General features: G+C 40.7%; 1 protein-coding gene across 3 annotated transcripts; it reads right to left on the bottom strand.

Moving 5' to 3' along the window:
• Window positions 1-1,220: 1,220 nt before the first annotated feature.
• mef2ca (myocyte enhancer factor 2ca) lies at window positions 1,221-24,154 on the bottom strand. 3 transcript variants are annotated; one of them, XM_061079885.1, is made up of 10 exons: window positions 23,980-24,154; window positions 14,540-14,714; window positions 11,593-11,796; window positions 5,561-5,704; window positions 5,280-5,472; window positions 5,137-5,181; window positions 4,799-4,965; window positions 3,417-3,546; window positions 3,195-3,318; window positions 1,221-2,400 (listed from the first exon to the last, which is right to left on the bottom strand). In XM_061079885.1, the coding sequence occupies exons 2-10, from the start codon at window positions 14,591-14,593 to the stop codon at window positions 2,052-2,054; spliced, it is 1,410 nt and encodes a 469-aa protein (XP_060935868.1). In that variant the 5' UTR covers window positions 14,594-14,714; window positions 23,980-24,154; the 3' UTR covers window positions 1,221-2,051. The 3 variants fall into 3 exon arrangements, with proteins under 3 accessions (XP_060935868.1, XP_060935885.1, XP_060935877.1); XM_061079902.1 differs by having other exon boundaries at window positions 5,280-5,469; XM_061079894.1 differs by lacking the exon at window positions 23,980-24,154 and adding an exon at window positions 23,224-23,350.
• Window positions 24,155-24,702: the final 548 nt, after the last annotated feature.

The raw sequence follows: 24,702 nt of genomic DNA, 5'->3' as shown, positions 1-24,702 counted from the left end.
GATTTTATATGATCATTATGCAGGTTGTGGTGTATGGAAGCAAGAGAAGCCATATACATTTTCTAGACAAATGATTACCAAATTGTGACCTGTAACCACTATAGAATACTTAACATTTTAATTCCATTTCATTAAATATTCAGATGTCTGTGTGAATGTATATAGTTTGTGTATAGTTTAAAACACAGATTTCAGAAAGTCAATTCAAAGAAAATTTTAAATGTTATCTTAAATTTTAGCATTTGCAGAGCTGAGAAGGTTTGGTCAATTCGTCAATATTTTAGTTTTAAAATATAATTCCGGACGCAGATTATGAAGCAATGTGAATTCATATAGATGCTTAAAACTTCCCGTCATATGTTTAAATGCAATTAAATTTGATAACTTTATGATTACTTATCTTTGTTCACTTAAAAACAAACATCTTAAACATACATTTATTTAACTTCCCTTTTTTCAATCCTCAACACTTTTATTTTGTTTTGGAAGTTCTATATCCCTGTTTATTCATTGGTGTATTTAGTAAGTAATAAATGTCCTATTTCTCCTTCACAGCATGTGAGCCAGATCTGAAGTGCAAATACATACATTTTAAAATGAACAAGTAAGTATTAAGTAGTGGTTACTTTTCAGTTCCTCGGTAAGATTAAAATCACTTTTGATTCCATACGTTTTTGTTGTTGGATTGCATCCACCAAAATAATAAAAAAAATATCCCAATTTTTCTAACAGTGCTCTGAAAACTACTTACTAACTCTGATTTGTTTCTTCACATCAAAGCTTCCTTTCTATGCAACCTGTTGCAAATACGTTTCTCATCCTCAGTCAACATTTCTCTTACGCCTCTACATTTCTCCACCTTCCTTTCTCTCCTACTGTACCTACTCAAGCTCTCTCTTTCTACCTCTTTTATTTGCCAGACTTTACCTTCCATACTTTTTCGAAATGTGCCTTTAGGTTTCTGTGTGTGCATATATGTTGAACCTGCAACACGGCATGTATGTGGTGGTGACGCAAAGCGCTTCACCTCAGCACGCCTGCTCTCATGGCTCCAATGATCCACATCTCATTAAGTAGCTTCACCGTTCAGAGTACCAGACTTATTCACTTTACCTTTGTTAGTTTGCATACATGTGCACATCTGTGAATGTGCATTAAACATACTTGCTATTTACTTAACCCCCCCGCCCCCCTGACCCCCAAACACACACAAAGCCAACATTGCATGTATACCATCAGCCCTTCCCGCCACTTCAGTACATGTTGGTGTAAAATGACATCCTGCATTAAACTGTTTGTGTAAAGCACGTAAGAAATAGTCTTTATAACAGCCACACTAACAGACTGTGTCAAAAACATCTAAGGAGAAATTAACCACTTTGCTTTAAGTTAATTTCAGTGTATTTATACCCATTACTCATTCTCTTCAATGCACTAAAGCAGGCAAACGATGCCATTCCTTAACATAATAAGCATCACATTGATCATGGCTTTAAGTGGTTTACTGATAAGTTGAGTTATTTGGAATAAAAATCAAGGATCTGCATCTGTTGATGTTTTACTTTGTGTGTTTGTATCTCATATTCTTTGATTATTGCACATTTCCAAAATATATTTCATTTGTCGGGCCTTGGATGTTATGAAATTCTTTTTTTCATTATTTCTATCATTGCACTAAAATCCCTAAAATGTCATCCTTACCTCTACAAAGAACAGTCGGGTGTCAACTCCCCTTAATCTTCCTTTTAGATGAGATGTTTTTGACACAGCTTTCAAAGTATAAAAACCATATCTTACAAGTTCTGTTCACCAGTTGTGATCATCCAGGAGTCATTGCTCTAGTAGTGTACAAGTCTAGCTACAGAACAAGTTGTTAATACAGCAGAGCATCACTGTACCACTGTCTGACTCCCCCTTACGTACATGTTACCATTACACATATAGCACACCCACTCGGTACAATAAGAATTTGATTATAATAATAATAATAATAATAACACTATAAGGTAACTTTACTAATCCCTTCCCCTCTGGTTGTAGACTGGCCCCAATCATGTGGCCCAGCCCTCTGATAGCCTCATCCGTTTGACTGAGGGGCTGTGGCGCTCCTCCTGACTGGACAGAGGTCGGAGTAGGAAGCCGTCGCTGCCGTGATAATCCTCACGCTCCTCGCTGCCTTCATACGAGCTCCCGCAGCTGGATGCGCTATCACCGGGGGAGCGGCCCGATTCATTGGGACCCCTGGCAGAGGTAGAGTATCCAGCCGTGGTCACGCCTCCTCCGAGTCCTGTGCCCACCATGGCAACACTCCGGTCTCTGGGAGGAGAAGCTGGCTCACACTTGATGTGTAGGTTCTGATGACCTGAGGTGAGGTTTAGGTTGGAGTTTTGACACAAGTTTCTGTGGGACAAGAGAGTTTTTTTTAATGAATCTGTTGCATGTTTAAATCATCTATCCCAAACAGAACCTGCTGAATATAAACTCACACTTTATGGGCCACACCCTGAATATAAACACAACAACAACTCCTGCAAATTTCTTGTGATTTTTATCCCAGTATTCCCGCATGTTCTCCCTCCTAATCCTCCCACTCACCTGCCACACTGCCCCCACTGCTAATAAAATATCCTAGCGGAAAGACTGCATCTATTTTTTCATCAAAATATTATATTAATAATAGAAGCACATCTAAACACATTGATAATTAAAAAAGTCCTCTATAATCTGCTCATAAAATCATCAAAGTTTGTGTCATCTATGTTCTAAATGAATAATCATGGGCATTAGATTGAGCTTAGAGTAACCCCACAATGTGAGATTCAGTAATCTTGGGTTAACCATATGGAATTTAAACAAACTCCATTGTTAAACTAAACAACTTTTAACCTATACATATAGTTGTTTCCTATTGAAACTACTGACATTTAGAGACTATAATGACATTAAATTGCAGAAATCATGTAAAAGTTGAAAAACTAATTAACTTTAATGTAGAATGATTAACAAACAAATATGAAACGGTATGATCACATTACTTTTGATGTAAAGATTTTATAGAGATAGATTAAGTTACAGAATGCACTGAATTATTTTCTGCCATGTGGTTTTTGTCATCTATCTTTTCCTTTTTATCTGAAAATATTTATTTAAAAATTGTTGTACCAAAACATGTTATTTTAATCAGAAACCCTTACCCCATGTGTCCGAGTGCTGGATGCTGCAGGTTCTGTATCTGCTGATGCTGCCAGTTTGTCATGGATCCAAGACCAGAACCACAAAATCCAGACAGAGAGGACAGGTCAGTGCCGAGAGAGAACTCTGAAGAAAACACACAGAAATCTCTCCTCATTAAATGACTAGAGGCTATATGAGGCAGCCGTCCTCTGTCTGTGGCAGTATGGTTCTGTAGTAATTACCTGTGCCATAAGAAGAGCTGAGGGTTGACGGATATCCGCCCATCCCCTGTCCAGGAAGAGTCGGAGCAGAGATGGACACTGCAGGAGTCGACAGCGTCTGAGCGGTCTGAGAGTGATTTATTCTCTGGTTCTGCACAAACAATGGAAATGAACATCTGTAAAACTTGAATCATTGAACACAAAGACATACTCAAAACAATGAACCAAACGCTAAATGTTACGGTTCAGATAAGCTGCAGAGTCATTTAATTTGAGTGGTTTCAGTAAAGTGAAGGACTGCAGTGCTGTTTATTAGGCAGGGTCACTCCGCCCGTAAATTCCCAACACTTGTGGAGCAATATACTCACTTACAGCGGCTACAAAGGAGGCAATGGCGATTTTTATATCTCCATGAAGAACACAGAGTGCAAAGTTAGTTTCTGAAAATTGGGCCTAAAGGCAGATAATGGCAGGAGCTTTTGGAAACTATGAGGTACACAGAGTTCAGATCCCATGAATCATCTGAAAGTAAGTTATTATTCCACATTAAGTCCCACTCAACATTAGGACCAGTGTTTTACTTTTCATCAAACTCTGGATCTAAGATCATCACTGAGTTTGGTCTGTGACTGCGATCCAGAGACCAAACTAGGTGCAGCTGATCAGCAGGTTTTAACTTCAATGTCCAAAACATGCTGCCCTCCCCTCAGATTGGTCAACCGGACACAGTCACTCACAGCCACAAAAATAATATATGAAACAGCTGGAAGTCAAGCTAGCTTCCGCAGATAACACTCTGCTGCCAGAGAGCATAAATTACTAAATTAATTCAAATTAGATCCTTCAGCACTGAATGCCGTTCTGAGATCAGATGTACAGAGAGGCCCTGATGTAACGTCAAAGGTAAACAGTTTGTACTGAATCAAACCTACAGTTGTCTCTTTGCATCAAATAAAAATAGTCTAAAAACATTGAGCATTATCTTAACATTTTAACACAGGTAATACGTTTGGTTTCTTTTTAATACTGGGAACTGAGATCTAGATTTTTCATGGGGGAAATACCCATGAGGATTTTGAGTATGTGTCTGTCAAATTTCAGGGAGGGAGAGAGGGACACAAATTATTAACTTTCTTTCTACGGTCAGTGAAAAATGTCTGCCCTGTGATGTACTGACCCCCAAACAACCACCGACTCAGAGCTTTTGTCTTTTGCACGACATGTTCCCTCACATGCTACTTACCAACATGAGGTCAAAGTCCTCACACTTGAAAGGCAGCATTAAGGCACAAACTCAAATGATTCCATGCATTATAATAGTGTGGATTTTGCAGTGAAATGAACAGAGTTAAAATCAAATGAATTTAAGTGAACAAGGGTGGAATGGAAAAGAAAGCACTCACGACAGTTGGCATGTTGTTGCACTTGTTGGAGGGCGGCATCAGCGTTCGGAGGTCAGGCTTGCGGCTCATGCTCATCGAAGGAGGGCTCTTATCCTGCATGTTTTTGGAGACTCCTCCTGGAGACAGCAGCCCCGGGGAGGTGCAGTGGTTGCTGTAGCTGCCATTTCCTAGTGAGACACAAAAATGGATATTCATGTTTTAATTTCAATCCCATTGATAAATTATCTTTGTTTCTGAAGGTGTGTGCAGGCTTTATCCTTAATTTAACAATTTAACGGGTCACAAGTCCTGTGAAAAGTATTTAGTGACTATGGAATATGATGCAGTTCCAGTCTTACCAACACTGGAGACCACACTGCTCGTTAGCTCTGAGCCCATCAGTCCTACATAGACAAAAAAAACACACACACACGTGGTCAGACATCCAGGGGTCAAGAGAAGGGATTCTTTACTTAGGATCGTGTAGTTATCGCATACATACCTGCATTTCCAGTGCTAGAGGGCCGCTGAGGGGACATGCTGTTTCTCTGTAGGGAGGGGTGTGTGTGTGAGATGGGCAGCAGATTGTGGTTTCCTAGACCACCTCCTATGCCTGGGTGGGAGTACAGCAGTCCGCTGGCGTTACTGCCTTGGATGGACACTCCCATGTCATAGTTGGAGGGAGGCAGACCCTGCTGTGCAAATTAAATTCAATAGTAAACGTTATTGAGAAAAAACAATGACACTGCTTAGATGGAAACAAAGAGAATAATGAGAACTTACACAGAGTCTCTGTCTGTTGATCATTAGGTCGATGTCATCATTGATTTTGCGGTATTTATCGTCTGACTCTGGGCTCTGACCAGCAGAGTCATCTGCCTCGATGTCGGGACTGTCGCAGCCGTTTAAACCCTTTTTACGCAGTGTCTGGTTAGAAGGGGTAAAAAAAACATGACATGTAAAATCATAGAGATGAGCAGATGACCACTGTATTTCACTGGTCAACAGGTGGCAGTGATGTTCCAAGATCAGTCATGGATCACATCAAGAGACAGTCTTTGAAAAACCGACAAGTACTTCTCAGTATCAGGTGCGGATTTAAGGTCACATATGATTTAGGTTTTTGGTCTGTTAACTGCACTTTGTATTATGATAATTGCTAAATTAAAATCAATATATTATTTTTTGTGTATGTATGCTGCACAAATGTAAACCTATCCTTTCAACTCAAAATGCTGCAGTGCATATTTCGACCACAAGAGAGCACCATAAGAGAAGGTGTCCCTTCAGTTTGCATCATCATCATCCTCATCATCCAATAACTTTTTGAGCCAGACAAGCTGAGAATAAAGAGAAAGAACAATCAGACATAACAAACATCGGAAACATTATGAAACCTCCTGATATGTCTGACTTTCACTTCAGTTTATGTGTGGATTTGGCAAACATTGAAACGTCAGTAAGCTTACGTAAGCATTGTAAAATCTCTCCTGTAACGCAGGTATCAGATGATGATAACGCTGGTTTGGCCTACGTGTATGTTTGTATGTGTGTGTGTGTGTGTGTGTGTGTGTGTGTGTGGTTTGGCTCTCAGTGGCCTTGCTTCAGCACTTCACAGCCCAATAGTCCAGTCTGTCACTGGACACTGGAAGACTGTGGCGCACACACATGCACACACACACGAACACGCACGCACACGCACACACGCACACACCACACACACACACACACACACACACACACACACACACACACACACACACACACACACACACACACACACACACACACACACACACACACACACAGGACTCAGTGGTTGGCCCAGTGCAGCTATCCCACTCATCCCAGTCATGTCCACCTGTTTTGCTTTAGAGGATCGGGGGTTAGAGGAGGGGGAGGAGAAGGGTGAGGCAGCTACCACCAATGCTAGTGTGGCTACTAGAGGGATGGCCGTAGAAGGCTATTTTTTACTCCTGTGCGTTTCTTGTCACTCCCATCCCTCCCTCACAATCTGTCAATTCTGGCTCTTCTACTAAAACATAAAACCGACTCCTCTAGCCTACTTTTCCCTCTTCAAACATGCACACTGTAAACAGTGTCACTACTGCACACCCACTCCTTCCTCTTTCAATAAAGACAAGAAAACAAGCACTCGAATGGGTTATGTTAACAAAGTATACCTTATAGTAAAAAAACTCAATTACATGCAAAACTGTATTTAAAATTTGACTTGAAGTTCAGAAACATTAAACAAAATGTATCACAGTAACTTGACGTGAACTGACATTGTTGAATCATTAATCCTGAATCATTTATGCTTCAGCAGCATTTTACAGCTTTTAGCTACTGTGTGAAATAATAGGAATCATTTCAACCTTGAATGGTTGTTAAAGGAACACATATTAAGACCTCAAGTAAAGGTAGCAATACCAATACAGTTACAAAATGTTCTTATACCTGTAAATAAGTATTTCTACTTTATGCTACTTTATACTGTAAGTGCTGTACTTGAGTAAATATTCTAAGCTTCTTTACACCACTGGTCAGGAATGTGTGTGGCAGGGTGTGTTTGGTGGCAGGTGGTTTGAACAGCTCTATGGAGGTACTGGAGACAGACAGGGAGGATGCCATAATACCATGCCAGCCTGCCCCCATAACCCCCCCCCCCCACACACACACACACACTTCTCTTCCTCCTCCCACGTCCATCCACACCTCCAGCCGCACTACTTTTCTTTTCCATTGATTTTCTTCTTTATTTTTTCTTTTCTCAGATTCAGTTGCTTCCACTGCTCTCTCTATTTCGTGGGTGGTCTTCTCCTCCTGCTTCACCACTTCCACATCAAATGATGCTCTGAGTGCATGTGTGCACAAGCGTATGTGTGTGCGTATGTGCCTGCGTGCGCCAGGGAACATGACGTGCAACTTTTACACCATCCCACTATACCTGCTAAGCCAGAATTACAGCAGCACATATTTATAGTAATAGTCCTACATTAAAGACATAAGAAATACCATTTATTTAACAGTTAATTATAGTTTACATCCAAATTCACTGAAAACTTTACTCATAATTTATCATAAATAGAGCTGAAATGATTAGGATATTCCAAGTGAAAATAGTTCATAAATTGACAGCAACATCCATCTGAGTTTCTCAGATGGGCATACCTGTGTACTTAACTCTTGTGTAGTGTTCAACACAACAGTGATTCATTTGAATAATCTGAAGAAGAGCTGAAGAGGTAGAACCCTATATCATATCCATTCAACACGCAAGCAAACAGTTATAAATAGTCAAATGAGGTTGTGAGAATTCTGTGCCTCTCATTCATTCATTCGTTAATTGAGCCCGTCCATCACTTTGGGTTCAAACTGAAATATCTATTAAATAATTATGTACTGACATTAATGGTCACCAGAGGGAACCAAATAATTGAATTGAATGAATTGAAACATCTCCAATGGTTCTTAAAGCACCATCCTGCTCTTAACTGTATCAAAATCTGATCTAAAAGTGTGAAAATATGGTTATAAAAAGGCTACTTTTGTTTCCTCTTATTCTCAGGTATATGCAGTTCTGCAATATACACCTACTTATTTTAGAGGGGAATATTGTATTTTTTACAGTGCTATACCGCTACAAGTAAATGAAAGCATTTAACATACAATTTTTTAAACAATACTCTTTTAAAGAGTCTGTCACACACAATCTACTGCTTAACAAAGTACTTTACATTTATCTTTACTTTTTGAACATCTGACCCTGACATATATCTACAGGAATTATTACACATACTTGAGTAGAATATCTAAGCAACAATCTTATTCGATGGAGTATATGAACACTGGACACAAACAGCTCATCAGCTCCACAAATACAAAGTGGACTTGTCACAAGGGGAAAAGGAAGGAGGGGACCTAAGACGTGGTTGCTCAGCTTTAAGTTGCTTCTCTTCCTTTTCTCTATTTTCCTCCTGTGGCTCACACAGTTACGCACACACTCAGTCATTCACAGGCAAACCACAGTCGCACACACTCACAGCCCGTCATGGCTATTCTTAGCTGTGTTCTGCGCTATTTTTAGACCACTACCGGTTTCCAGCCATTTAGCAGGGAGGGATCACAGCCAACACAAAGGAACTGGACTTGGTCTGTGAGCACATGCAAGCGTTGGCGTGTGCTTCAGTGTGTGCGCATGTGCACGCTCAGCTTGCTTTATTGAAAACTTCATCTGTTTCTAATCTAAAACAACATGGAGCCAGAGAGAGAGAGAGAGAGAGAGAGAGAGAGAGAGAGAGAGAGAGAGAGAGAGAGAGAGAGAGAGAGAGAGAGAGAGAGAGAGAGAGAGAGAGAGAGAGAGAGCAGAGTGGGCCAAAACAAAGTAAGGTTGACGGAGTAAAAGTGAAGAATGCAGAACTCCTCCGATTTATAAATAGCAGCAAAGTTCCCAGGCTAAATGAACACAATACAATAAGCTGATAGTTGTCTGACCTGCACTCTTTAAACACACACACACAGACACACACACACACACACACACACACAAGATAGGCGCATGCCACCCCGCCACAAAAAGAGATGACCAAAACAAAGGAGCCTCTCTTCTACTGAATTCCTGTCTGGCAGATAGTGTATTTCAATGGAGCAGAGCCTTTTCATAGCTACAGTATGTTGGCCTACTGTCATTGAACCAAGCACTCCAACCACCCCTTCTTTTCTGTTGCAATTAAAACTCGTAGATTAATCAACTAAATGCTCTAAGTCATGGGAGCGTAATGGTGAACAGAATATCTTTAGGTTTTGCGGCATTAACTTGAGTAAAATTTTATTTTAACTCCCCTATGGCATTTAACAAGTGGTTTACAATACAGGACATTTTTAAATGTTTACTTTACTGGTGTCCACATTGGCTTAGTGAGGCCACCGTGACCTCGCCCTTTGGTCTTTGACCACCAAAATCGAATAAATTAATCTGTGAGTGTAAGTGATGATAATTCCAGAGATTTTGGATTCACAATGCAAACACAATGAGCTTTGTTAGGGCATTGTGGCCTTGACCTTCAACAACAACAATTGACTCAGGTCCACTGAACGTTTGCACCAAGTTTAAAGACATTCCCTCAAGCTGATCTTAAGACATCAAGAAACAAAAAAAATCTTGAATATACTTTTTAAATTCAACGTGACCTTGACCATTGTCCACCAAAATCGAGGCAGTAGAACTTGAGTCGAGGTGAATGATTGTACCAAATTTAAAGAAATTTGTTGAAGGTGTTCTTGAGATATTATGTTCACAAAAACAGAAGGACAATGCAAAATTGCTTGGGTTTCCACCTTTAACTATCATGACATGACCACAAAGTAAAACCCTGTTGATACCAGATCTGAGCCCATCAGGACCGGGGCTGGATTTTTTTGAATGAAATTCGGCTTTGAATTGAGTTCTGTTGTGCTGGCTGGGCTATCTGCAACTTGATTATTTACACTACACAAGTCAGTAATCAGGGAAAATAAGTAATAGCCATTCGTGTTAGGGACAGGGTGACACAAAGTCAGTGCAGACTGTATGAACTGCGTCATGCTTGAGTGGGGTTCAGAAAAATAAACTAGAAAGCCTGCTGTTGGGTCAAGCTCTATTCTTTTTTTCCTTTGGGCTTGGATGGATACAGACAGAAAAATGTGACCTGAGCCACACTCTGTTGATGTAGTTCGCTCAATGTTGGGTGATTTAAAAAAAAGAGCCAACTGAGGTACCTCCTTTTGGGAAACATGAGTTTCCTCTGCTGTGGGTGCCTAGAAGTACCCATCTCATTCAGACACTTCCTGGATTTCTGAAGCTTAAGTGGCGACATTTGACATGAACTCTGGCCTAAATTGATCAGTTTGCCTGATCCCTTATTAGCATGACCCTTGCATGAAGGCAGCGGCTAATAAGCTCTGAAGTGATTGAACCATCCATTTAATATTTAAGAGCAAAAACAGAAACAATGTCCGTCTACCAGGTGGGAAGCATTTGGGCTGGGTGGATGGACTTAAAAATTGTGTGTGGAAAGTAAAATACTATGAAATAGTAATCATTAACCAAAGCACCAATACACAACACTCTCCTCCGATTGGCAAACCCAACAGGAGGATGGTGGGTGGGTGAAAACGATCTGAACACAAGAGAACAGGAAGTTGGACAGTAGTGACAGAGGAAATGCTGCACAGCGGGTGAAGAGGATGCAGATACAGTTTAGAGCAGAGAGCAGCAGACTGTGGCCATAGAGAGCAGAGATGAAGCGGCTGCCTGGGCAGATTACAGTAATGAGCCAAACAGGATTGTGGCAGATTACAGAGGATTGTTTATACCATGAATATCATAGAAAAACAAAAGCTTCTTATATCGGTAGAGCTGTCACCTCTCAGTTTCCTCCTTATCACAGTGATTCAGTGATATTTGTCTGTACGCTGCAAACAAAAACTGCTTACAGGGAATAATTCATTTCACTGTGGTACTATTACCATCCTGATTTACCAAAATCAAAGGACAGAGTAGGGGGGTAATTTGCCAAAATATATTCAGTTATAAATAGTTAAGAAATAGTCAAAATACAAATTATTTTGGACTTTCATTGAGAACCCAAAATATTAAGTTTACAATGATATTTAAAAAACATTACAAATGCCTTTAACAACTAATCAGATTGCTCTTGACTTTTTTCTGTCAATGAGCTAACTGATAGATATAGTGTCAGTACATGTAAATGTGTGTGTGTGTGTGTGTGTGTGTGTGTGTGTGTGTGTGTGTGTGTGTGTGTGTTTCTTACATCCACAATATCCGAGTTGGTCCTGCTCTCGTGGGGCTCGTTGTATTCTGTGTATTTGAGCAGAACTTTGTCCATGTCGGTGCTGGCGTACTGAAACAACTTGTTGGTGCTGTTGAAGATGATCAGCGCAATCTCACAGTCGCACAACACGCTCAGCTCATATGCTTTCTTCATCAGACCAAACTTGCGCTTAGTGAATGTGACCTGGAGGAGGAGAGCAGGTAAAGAGGGAGAGGAAATGTTGTCAGTCATTCATTGCTCTAGTTTTACTGATCATGGTTCATCATTTTGAGGCATTATTCATAGTTAACCAAATTGTGTTGAAGTAGGAACTGTGAGAACTTAAGTCATTTTCTGACTTTCCATCTGATGCCATTATCGGGTCAAAGTTGATTTGTACAATAATAATCCAAGTGTCCATTACTGTCATTACAATATGAGCTGATGTGTAGTGTTATCATAGTCATTTCTAAATAACCTACATGTTTTTATCTTCTTTCGTCTTTTATTATAAACATTTTTTAAATCTCCTTGGTCCTGATCTAGCTAAGACAGGAATATGGAAAGTTTGATCAACCCTTAACTGCTGCACCTTTCTGGCTTGGGTTGTGTTGTTTCAAATTATCAATCAGAGCTAGGTTCTACAACCACAGCCAGAGCTATGAATATAACATCAAAACTGGAACATAGTGACAGAGGAGCTTAAACTCGTACTGGTATGTTCCTTCAAAGATAAATTCACACTCCTCCTTTTCATAGTTTGCACACACAGACACACACACACACTCACATATTGCTCTACCATCATACAGTCCACAGAAGGACTGTGACGGGGTCAGTGCGGCTCTGCTACTGGGGTCAGGAAGCATATGTGCCTGCATTTCCTGTCATAACAGGAAAAGAGGAACCACTCCCCCAGACAGGACTTAGTCTGTGTGTGTGTGTGTGTGTGTGTGTGTGTGTGTGTGTGTGTGTGCGTGAGTGCATGTATGTGTGTGTGTACACTTGTGCGTACAATTGTGTGACAATGCCTACGCATAAAACTCCCTTTGACAGTATGCTCTTATAACTCAGGTGTAATATTATTTGAATTGAGCTAGGGGGTCTTACATGTTGAACACAGGCTCACATACAGCCCCTCTGACTGGGAGTCAGACAGCTTGTGAGGATCATGTGACATGATATCACCAGTTTGAGGAACTGTAGTGCATCTGTGTGTGGCTGGTATTGTGTTTGAGTGTGACGAAGGAAGAGACAGTGAATGAATGAGTGTCTTCTACCAGATCTTTTTATATGGAGGCTTTCATAAAATACAATAATAAACTAAATAAATAAGTTCTGCTAAAAAGTGCTTTTGTTGAGCATGGTTTTCACAGGTTTGGGTGAAATAAACTCAATATCTCAGAAATGTTAAATACAAGCCAAAGACAGTGTGCTAAAAATGTGACATGCATATGTTAATGTGACAGCTGAAGCATTGGCTTTCAAGGGATAGTTCACCCAAAAATGATAATTCACTCATTATCTACTCAGCCCTATGCCGATGGAGAGGTGGATGAAGTGTTTGAGTCCTCAAAACATGGCTGGAGTTTCAGGGCTAAACAGTGTAGTGGCAGAATCCAATACAAATGAAGATATTAGGGACTTATCTTCAGACGTAAAAAAAAACGAAACAGAAGGAAACACAACATGTCTTCTACTGCTGGTGTTGTGTCATCCAAGTATCCGCAAGCCCTGATATTCATGTTCAACTCGAAACAAGGTCATTTATACCAAGTTTTAAGTCTAAAGGTCTTCTGATATCTCCCGACGAGGTGCATTCGGGTTGTCGGAAATGTTAACATCAGCTAGCATAGCCAAAATCAGACATGTAGGCTTAAAACAAGGTGTAAATGACCTTGTTTCGAGTGGAATATGAATGTTGGGGCTTGCGGACACTTGGATTACTACACACGAGCAGTAGTGAAGATAAGTCCCTAATATCTTCAGTTCTGGATTCGGCTGCTACACTGTTTACCCCTGAATCTCCAGCCATGTTTTGAGGACTCAAACACTTCATCCACCTCTCCATCGACATAGGTGTGAGTAGATAATGAGTGAATTGTCATTTTTGGGTGAACTATCCCTTTAACAGCATCACTGCTAAAGAAGATAAGTTGAAAGAAAAAGTGTTCTCTCACAGGTCGTTGTGTTGCTGATCAATGAGTTAATTACCAGTGAGATTACTGTGTGCCATTCTGGTTTGATATTTAATCATTCTACCTAAATAACCTTCCACAGGGCCCCTTTGAATTGAATTGACAACTTTTTACCCCCAGGACTCAAATTCATGTCAAAGACTATTGTAGACTTAACTGAAGCAGCTTTTAAAGAAGGTTCAGTCATGGTCATGAAAGATCTGGTGCTGGTCATTTCATGCTGCTTTTATTGGACTGTCAAATTGAGAATGTTTTGTGAATTGTTTACATCTTGTGCTGTTTTGTATGTACTTTCTTGTTTAGTCTTTACATTGAATCGTGCACTACTAAATGTAGTTTATTGTTGAGTTCTATGTAGGACTGACATTACAAACTGGTTTACACTCTAACTGTAACACTCAGCAGTAGAGGGGTCTTTTTTGTTTTCTAGACGGATGAAAGTTCAAAATATATATTTATATTAATTCTCCCATGTTGCGATGGTGTGTGGAGGATCAATATTGTATGTTATGTTCTGATTGGTCGGGTTGGTTTGTAGATGTTCGTCTCAGCCAAACTATTACAACTTGCTGTGACACTAATGGCAAACTGTCATATGAAAGTTTCATCCTCAGTGTTGTTCACATGTCATAGGGCCAACCTCAACTGACTGCTGCCGTGTCTTTAAAATGCAAATGGTATTTTGGACCAACATGTTAAATTACTGTCACATCTGAAAGGTGAAAGCCTTCTGTATGCTTAGTGCTTACATGTCGGTTCCGTTCATCCATTATCCGGGCTATCTGAATCTTTTTTCTCCCCATCTTCGTTATTTATCCAGTTGCTTTTCCACTTATAAAGAAACGTCTCCTCCTTTGGTTTCTTTTGTTTGACTCACAGGTCCTCAAGGTTTCTCACTATCAAGTCCAAACTGCTGGCTGGGTCCTGTGGAAAATGAAAAAACAGCAAAACAACATATTCATTATGATAAAAAAAAATATTAGAAAATGCATCAAACCCAGTCCAGAGGATAAACCAGTTTTACATTTCAGTCACATCTTAAGACATGCCGTGTAAACATCTAACCATTTCCAGGGCAATAAAACCAACAAAAGACTTCAAACAAAACTCAGACAGAAACATGTATGAACACTGCATCTAATTACCAAACAGGGATTGCGTGTGGGTAGTATTGCACGCTGAGTAGCAATGTTCACCCGCCATGCACGCACAGACAGGCAATATATTGTCTGTTTGCATACCCGTCCATTTACTCCTGCTGTATCCCCCTGACACACCCAAAAAAACAGCTTCCTCAGGGGGTTACTGTACGCTCAGGAGGAAGTGAAACAACCCTGCATGTGAGAATGCGAATAATAAAGAGTGATGAGTTGGGATGGATCATGTGCTGTGTAAAAACACCTGGAAGTTTGGAAAAATTACATTTGAGGACACCAACCCTGAGTGGAGCTGAGATGGGACACGCCTCTGTGAAGTGATGGGATGAGAATCACGTCAACAATGATGATAATGACACTCAACAGTACATTTTATACAAAATTATGTTATAGAATGTTCTTCACTAAAAAAAGAAATGAAAATTATTAAATGAATTAAAGAGGATAATTATTTTATACAAGGAAGCAAAGACACAATGTGTCTTTTTAAGGAGAGTATTTTTACAATCACCCTCAAAACAGGAAAAAGTGGAGAAAATTCTAAAATGCAGCTGTGTGAATTGACCTATATCCAAATTCAAACTTAGCTTTGGAAAGTTCCTTCCAGAGTGAAGACAGAAAATCAATCAATCATCAATCAAAAATTTGTAAAGAGTATATTCACAAATCACAATTTGCATCATGGGGCTTAACAAGGTGCAACCCCTCTGCTATTTACCCACAATGTAAGTACCAAAATAAAATTTGGGTGGCAAAAAAAAAAACTCAGAGAGAAGCGCAAGTGACGGATCCCTCTCCAAGGCCAGACAGACAGGCAATAGACGTTGTGTGTGACAGAGCACATCAGCAAAATAACAATATTTACAACAATATGGAGAAAATACATTGTCTAACATAAAGAAGAGGTAACAATGTTTAAAGTATTTATACAGAAGAAAAAGTCTACCAGAGATGAAAAGAGCAGCAATCGCAAATCTAATGATAGTGCATTGACAGTAATATGTGCAGTATGTGGAGAGGCATTTTGTATATCTAAGCAATCAAGTCTATTTTCAGTTTTGACGTGCAGAGAAAAAAATATTTGGGCTTGTAGCAAGGTTGTATTCAGCCAATTGCTAACTTGTAATAGCTGTCACCTGTTTTTCAATTTAAAAATAACCATGTATGTGTGAATAGGGTCTAAAATCATGCTAAGCTAACAAATCTTTTCTTCAGGTACTTACACAAGTTGGATACACATTGGGCTAGACTGCAGCCGTATAAGAATTGCAACCTCAAATAGGGTAATAAACATGTTTGAATACTGTGTAGCGAAGCAGGTGGTGACTGACCCACACGTTTTTCCATCTGGGCTTACCACACTTGCTGCTGAAACTGCTCAGTCCAACCAACCAGTACAAAACCCTGATACTCGACTTGGCGGTGGCTGATAACAGCTCTTGTACAGACTCGTTGCCCTCGGTGCTTCCTGTACATGCCGAACCTCAGGCCGTATGCCAAAAACAACTAAACTAAAAAGGTGGGATTATGGCTCTCTGGGCTGCGTCCAAGTGAGCCTACACAAGTGTCATTCAGATATGCTTCTTTTATACTTTTACAGAGTGGGAGAAAAACATGCGTGTCTCCTCTGAAGCACTGCAGTGTCACGTTTGGCAAACCACAGTATCGGAAAAAAAATCTGGAAAGGACAGCAATTTCAGTAAGAGTGTAAAGAAATAAACCATTAAATCTGCTATGGGACATCTGCTAGAAGCGGGAAATTATGTGTTACACTGTTAAGAAAGACATGTGCAGGACTATCAGCACATGCACTGTGTGTGTGTGTGTTTGTGTGTGTATGCCATGTGACCCGCGTCTCACTCCTAAAGTGGAGCTTAAGAGCTTGGGTCACAGAGTTAACTGGATGTTCACACACGCTGAGACAGACGCACACAAACACAAACACACACGACAGGTTTTCTTGGCAGGCCTCCGCCGTCATCACAGCAGGGCAAAGGAAAAAAAGGCGTGCTCATGTCGGGAGGTGCCAGCCCTCAGGCACACGGGATGACACGAAGAATCAAATTGGGATTTGTGAAGGCGTAAGAAGATGGTGAAGGTGTGCTCTCTCAACAAAAGGAAGAAATTGAATGCCGGTTCTCTCTTTATGTCAATAAAAGTCTTCAAAGGTTGCTATTTTGCTTTATCTCACTCATCTCTTAATTACTATCATCATCATTATTGATTGTATTACGATTTTAACAGACAAGGGCGGCAACAAACTGATTTTCTTGATTTATTGTTTCAAGAAATGTCTAATAAATCTTCCTCACGGTTTTTATCACCTGCAACTGATCAGAATCCTGTAACACTTGGTAGACTGTTCAAGATGATCGACTTTGGAAATCTCTATTTATGGTCAGCACTTCTGTATTCTGCGTCATGCAACATCTGGAACTGTGTTGCACGTATTTTTGCAAATCTACACGGATCTGTGCACAGGACCGGGATGATGTTACCTTCGAGCATCATTACCAGTAACGAGAGTTGGGTCTACATCTATGACCCAGACACCGAACAGCGGTCTTCTTATTGGAAAAAAACACAGAAGGTGGTGACATCCATAGGGTTGTGCACCATTCATTTGTCTCCCATTGTCACACATTGCAGAGTCTACTGCACAGTTGTGAAGGATCTGAAGGAGGACATTAACACATTTAGCGTAAACAACTGTAACTGGTAATGATAAAGTTGGGGATGATTTAAATGATATTCCACTAATGTATCTACAAAAATCTGCTAAATTTGATCGTTGTGCTTAATAAACTGTCAAATGAGTGTATTTTATCACACTTTTGCGTTGGATGACATGTTACTTGATTGCCATGCACATGGTTCCTATATTGTGTTATTATATATTTAGGAAGTCAATAAGAAACTGACGAGTTTAATTAGATACTAAACTATTATCTTTGCGTATAATTGTTTGAGCTATCAATCACCAAAAGGTAAATCGCTCAGTTTCATGCTTCTCATTTGTATATGATTATAAATTAAACGCTTGTTGGTCAGACAACTTGTGGGGGAGACATTTTTGTGAGTTGATATTTCCAACAAATCAATCATTTATGTCAATAATAATCTGTACAGTGTGAATTTCCCTTCTCCTCAATTATTTTTCCATCCACATCTTTGACATGCGGAATGTGTGAATATGATCTGACAGCTTCTGTCACCAGAAGATAATTGATGTGTTTTGCCAAAACAAACCACTCTGATTAAGTGGAGAGATGTGATACTATCAAAATCGTGTGGAGCGAGCAGGAACATGCCAGCCTGAAAGCGTTACATGAATATCTAGAGCCTGAGTCACACCGGCTGTGAGCCTACCTCTCTTCAGGAAAACAGCACAAGGACCAACACGGTTTAAATTTAGAGCGCTCACAGACAACAGCCCACTCAGCATGTTGTAGTAAAGCAGAGTTTTAGGCCGAACAGAGACGTGAGACATTAAGGGAAACATTGCATTTAACTCTCAAAATCAGTGAGTGGGTGTATGTTTGTACTGTAACTGTAGATGTGATTTAATGCAGAGTTTGATCTTTTCCAGGATGACAGCATACCCCCCCCCTACACACACACACACACACACACACAAACTGTCCTGCTATTTTTAGACTCCGTGTAAAACAGAAGGACTCCAAAAATAAAAGAATGAACTTTTTACCCCGAAGAACAATACGACTGGTTTCTGGTTCACAGACAGAGGGAGCGACTGTTGAGCGGAGGAAAAGATGGAAATCAGCCATCTCACGCCGTCCTTAGCTGCTCCCTCTTTCTTTCTCTCGGACTTGCCAATTATTTTCCAACATGCTGAACCTCAGAGAGAGGCCAAGTTTGACTGTGTGTGTGTGTCAGTAGAGTAGTACTTAGATCTTTTATTTAAGTAAAAGTACCAAAAACAAACTGTAATAGTATTCTCATACAAGTAAAATCTAAAATCAAATTTTTTGTAAATATGATGTACTTAACACTTTCAAAAGTAAAAGTATTAAATGCAGAGGAATTCTTAGCAGCATGAATTCTTATTGAGAACTAGTTTTGAATTATTTTGTGTAGGACTTCATTGTTAGAAACAGGTAGAAACACCTATCAAAGTTAAAGTCAAAGTGACACCTTCACGTGTTTTATTTTGTCTGTACAAACTTCATAATGATTCACTTAACTGTAATTAATAACATGTAAAAAGCCACAAAACGTAAAATTGATAAAGATGAACGCCTACGATGTTTGATGTTCTTACACGAAAAACTACTTCAACAAGTAATCGGTTACCTAAAGAGTCACTGACTAGAGTTTGACTAATGACTTCAGCTGTATTTAAGTAATGTATATGTATATGTATTTAATGTACTCAGTTTGGTTGAGGGTCAGCAATGTAGACTTGCGTGCGAGTGTCCTCACAGCTGAGAGAAACAGCTAGCGGGGGACATGTGGCAGTGGTATTCTTTGGCAGGACACTTGTGTGTCTCTATGTCACACAGTGGCAGAGAGCCAGGGAGGGTGGGGTGGGTGGAGGATGAGGGGCAGGGGGAGTAAGGCTCTCCTGCCTGGGGCTGACAGACAGGAGGTGGACGGACTGCTGTGTGATTGTCTCCATCACTGCCTCCTACTGAGCAGGGGACTTTGAGGGAGTTTGATATTTAGTCTTATCTACCTGCAACTGCACTTAAACATTAATACAAAACAACGAAAGCTGCGCTGACAAATGCAAACTATTTCTAATGATTGTTTAAGACGATAAAGGGCCGCAAAGGATCAAACAAGGCCACTGTCCACTACCTACTCAACATCAAACAGCAGACAGACACACAGTCAAAGAGGAGCAGCTTCAAATAGTGGAGCATTAAGCAGCTAAGGAGACAGACTTTTCCCTCTGGATGTGGGGGGGAACAAACACTGAGATAAAACTGAAGAAATACTTGAATATTTATTACTTAATTTTTAAGACGCATCATTTCTATTCTACTAACACTGACTCAGGCTACCTCAAAACTATTACATTTTTGTTGTAACGATCTCCATCCAAACAAGTTTTTTGAGCCTACACAAGAGATAATCCCTGACAATACAAACACACCGGAAAATACATATCACAAGGCCATTCACATTCACTGGGCATGTGCGTGCTAATTTAAAGAGAAAGCAGATGGTCTCTTCTGCATTTGGCTGTTAAGTTACAGAAAACCCTACTAGTGGACAGTCAATAGTGAAAAGAAACAAGCAAACTATTTTCCTGGGTTGATGATGAGGTGGAACTGTCAGTTTTAGCCTTAACATCAACGCTCGCACATATGGTTAAAAATTATACAAGATCATTTTCATGTCAGTAAATATCGGGAATTAGCATGATACATCTTACATTATTGTATCCCTTAAGTTTAAGGACCGATTTTTGCTTTCCTAAACAGGAAAACATTGTTACAATCAAATATGTTCGATGCTTGAAGACTCTAGAGTAGCGTGCATGCCAGGCCTGAATGTAGCAATTGTGATTTAAAGCTGGAACATAGTGGTGTGAATGTAGCCTCAGGTGACATTTATCAGGAGTTTATCATTTATCTTATGATTACAAGCTTCATATTCCATACATGAATTAGTGCCACAATGAACAGCAAAAAGTGGGAGAAATTTGGGGACTTGCAGAGACTTGAAACCTACTTGGAGAAAGTAATCCATCAAATTGATACTTTTTTGGTGGTTGTGTAATGTTGCAGGTGCAAATATGGATTATGTGGGAAACTCTGCCTGTGGTGTGTCAAGGAAACTCTGAGCCCCACATTTTCTAAATGTACTTGAAATAAAAAATTTAAAAAAATTTACCAATCTTCTTTGCGCAGACATTGTTTTGACTACTTGGTGTGGGAGTTTAACTTGTTTGTCACCATGTCACATAAAACAATTTGTTTTTAATAGATGATTGGCAAATCTTAGATGTGGTGTGGGATCCCTGAACAGACCATTTCCAAAATACTTGCCAATGAATAATCAGGAAAAACTGTTATAAAAATGTTAATATGTCAATCAATCAGTCAATCTCAAGACAGAGAAAAGCAGCTTGGGCCCTCACACAAACAAAAACACAAACACATACACATGCACCTACACAATACACGTGCCGAGGGTGAAGCTGAGAGACGAACGGTTCTCGAGAGGCACATACAGACCGAGATGACGGAAATAGATGCCTATATAAAATGATCTATTTGTTTACATGTTAGGAATATTTTAGTCAACTCTGATGTTGTCTCACACATAAAAGAATAATATATGTCTCTTCCACATAGTGAGGTACATATCTCATGAATTTAACACTGCTATCGGTTCAGTACTCGGCTTGTACTTGGCCAATACCAAAATCAGTATGAGGGAAAAGTCATTTCAGTGCGTCCTTAATATTCAGTTTCCTTTGATGTAAGACTGGAAAAATGTGTCAGATCCTCAAACTGGAGGAGCTGGAATCCTGTCAGCTGTGTCACCACATGATAATCACTGAAAACCTCAGTAACATACAGTAATACAGTACAGTTTTCAGACTGCCAGCGGGTATTCAGTGTACAGTACATAAGTTCTCCTCTGTTCATGCCCCCCAGACTGGAGGCTACAGCCCTATACATTATGTTGTAAAATGCTGTATTACTGTGAAGTGGAGCATGAAGTGTATTAAATGGAGAAGAGTCAAGTCTGAGACATCTGAACGTCTGCACTTATAGATTATGCACCTGGAAACACATAATTCACCCAGGGCAAAATTAACCGCGTTCAAGTCAGCACACCTACTTGAATAAAGGAGAACAGTGGATTTACAAACATCAGCGTGATCAGATAACTGCAAGTTAAAAAGTGCAATATTTGGATGTGTGATATGAGGCAGAGAAACGTGATATCAACTGTCTCATCAACTTTCAAAAAACAAATACAGGGTAAATTACTGCTTAAAGTCCCTTGTAGGGTCTCAGATGCAGACACAGGTAACCTGATCTAATACATGTGGTCTGGTTAGGGACACCCCTCTATAAGCAGTGAATGAGTCACTTAGTGGCACAAACACCACATGTTCAGCATGAGTGACTGATCTCACTCTGCACTGTCTATGGGACACAGCCTCTCTCCTGACAGTATCTGTCAAAATTGTCTGGGTGGATTTTAACTAAATAATACACAAATTAGAAGCTACGATAATAAGGTGTTTACTCTTTTACCTCCTTTTCCTATACTGCAAAACCCTTTGACCAGTTTGAAGTAGCCAGTTGGGACTGTTGAAAGTCTGTGTTCAAATTATTAAAGTAAAAGAGCATTAGCAGTAGTAAAACTATTATCAGCAGAATGCATTATGCTTCAAGTTTTGAAAAGAGGAGTAAACCAGATTAGTTCAATCCTTCTTCAAGTAACAAGACTCAACAGAGATTTAGACAGAATGCAGTGCGGCATTCAAACGTCATATCAGGGTTGCGTTGGCAGGGCCGTGTTGCCTCAGGTACCAACCAGAAGATCTAAGTTCAGTCTGAATAACTGCTGAGGGCTTGTGTGATTGGGATCTACTGGTGGAGGAGGTGGACATAAAAAGCATCACCTCAGAGGTTCTCAAACTAATAGATGCATCTTCTGACGCAGGAAGGCAAGATTGCCAACCTGGAAAACCCCCCAGGGGCCCCTAAAGCAGCAGCTTTTCACTGTCAACATAATTCTGTGAGAAATCTGCACCACTCAAGTCGATTACAAACCATGATATCTCCCCCAACCTCTGCAAAATGTGGCCCCTGGTCTTGCATATCATGGGCCCCTGAACTGTTTTTCACTTTATGTTGAGCTCTTTTGATTGTACAGTTTTGTTTTATCCAATTTGTTATCCATTTTTTTCCCCGTCTGGTATTACTGCATTATTGTACCACAGAACTGTGAGGCTGAAACCAACAATAACTCCATTCATCTTCGTCAAATCTATTGATTGTTCAGTGTATTAAATATCAGAAAATAATCAAATGCCCACTTATGTTTCCTGAAACCAAATTGCTCCGGTCAGTGTAACCAAGAGGCAAAAATTAATTCAAAACAGCCATAGGAAAAGTGAAGAAGATCTTGACATGTGAGAAACTGCTGAATTTGACGCTTGAGATGGATCGGCTATGAATTGTTATCAGTGAACTGCTTCCATGTCAGCTCTGGATTCAGTTCAGAGACCATGAAAGTGAGTGCGTGTGAACTACAGGCTGCGTGTCAAGGTTTCCATCTCTTACCAGGTGTCCGCCGAAGAAAAACAACGCGCCCAACGTGCATTCGCTCCTCATGAGGCAGAAAAAGTTCCGACTGATTCCTCCGGTCTCTGCCCCGGGAAGAGGGGGAAGAGGGGTGGAGGGAGGGCGGAGAACCGAGCTGCAACTCCGGGGCTCCACACGCAACACATACAAGACAATGCAGCCGAACGCAGTGCACGCAGATAGGGGAGTTTAAGTTCTCTCCGGACTGGAAGACGCGGGGAGCGGGTGAGAGGAGAAGAGGAGAAGAGGAGGATAAGAGGAGAAGAGCCGCGGACCTGAGGGACCGCTTCTGTGTTGTTTCCTGTTGTTTATCAGTCAAGTGGCCGCACGCCCCCCCCCCCCTCCCTCTCTCTCTCTCTCTCTCTCTCTCTCTCTCTCTCTCTCTCTCTCTCTCTCTCTCTCTCTCACACACACACACACGCGCGCTACACTTCAACAGGGACACACGGGGGGCTCACCTCTCTCTCTCTCTCTATCTTTTCCTCTCTTTCTCCCTCTTTTCCTCTCTTTCTCTCTCTCTCTTTCTCCTCTCTCTCTCTCTCTCTCTCACACACACACACACACACGCGCTCTACACTTCAACAGGGACACACGGGGGGCTCACCTCTCTCTCTCTCTTTTCCTCTCTTTCTCCCTCTTTTACTCTCTTTCTCTCTCTCTCTCTCTCTCTCTCTCTCTCTCTCTCTCTCTCTCTCTCTCACACACACACACACACACGACACACGGGGGGCTCACCTCTCTCTCTCTCTCTCAGTCCAGCGTGTGTTCCGTGACTTCCTCTCTCTCTCTCCGTCCTGCGGTTCACTCCATCAGCGAGTCTCCTCCTGAGTGCGCGCCTCTGCTCCACCAGCACCTGTGCGTCAGGAGGCAGAAACGCGCGCACAAACACACGTAAGAAAGTACGTCAACGCTGCCAGACACAGGGAGAGACGCATTCCAGAGGCAGAGCAGTGAGTGTGTGTTGTTGTTACACTGACAGGAACTCGTATTCTCAACAGGTTTATTTACTCTGCTTCTTGTTTGTTCAAGCTGTCAGCTGTGTCCCTGCTCAGGGGCCACTGCTGCCCCTCAGCGGCGACAATCACCACTGCACCTTCTCTCGTCGCATCTCTGTTCACGTGTTGCTTTCATAGTGTCATGAACACGTTTAAATCGGTGTAGAAGAGAGCAGTAGCAATGAATCATCGGTTTATGGCACAATTTACAGTAAATAACAGTGCAATCACACATTTAAAACAGTTCCAATGTCATCAAATGGAAACAGATGATGAAAAGTGTAAGAAGTAAATCACACAAAACAGGACAGAAATGACACAAAACAAATGGGTTTCATTATCCCCATGGGGGACACTCCTTGGTATAATGTTTTCCCGAGCCCCTTAGAAACCGTAACCTCTACAACTAAATGTCTGACCCCAACCCTTACAACCTAAACATTTTTGTAATAAGTAATTGTAA

Source organism: Limanda limanda, chromosome 1, assembly GCF_963576545.1.
Source record: "Limanda limanda chromosome 1, fLimLim1.1, whole genome shotgun sequence".
In the NCBI taxonomy this organism is placed as follows: Eukaryota; Metazoa; Chordata; class Actinopteri; order Pleuronectiformes; family Pleuronectidae; genus Limanda; species Limanda limanda.
This window is presented reverse-complemented; position numbering and strand designations above follow the sequence as displayed.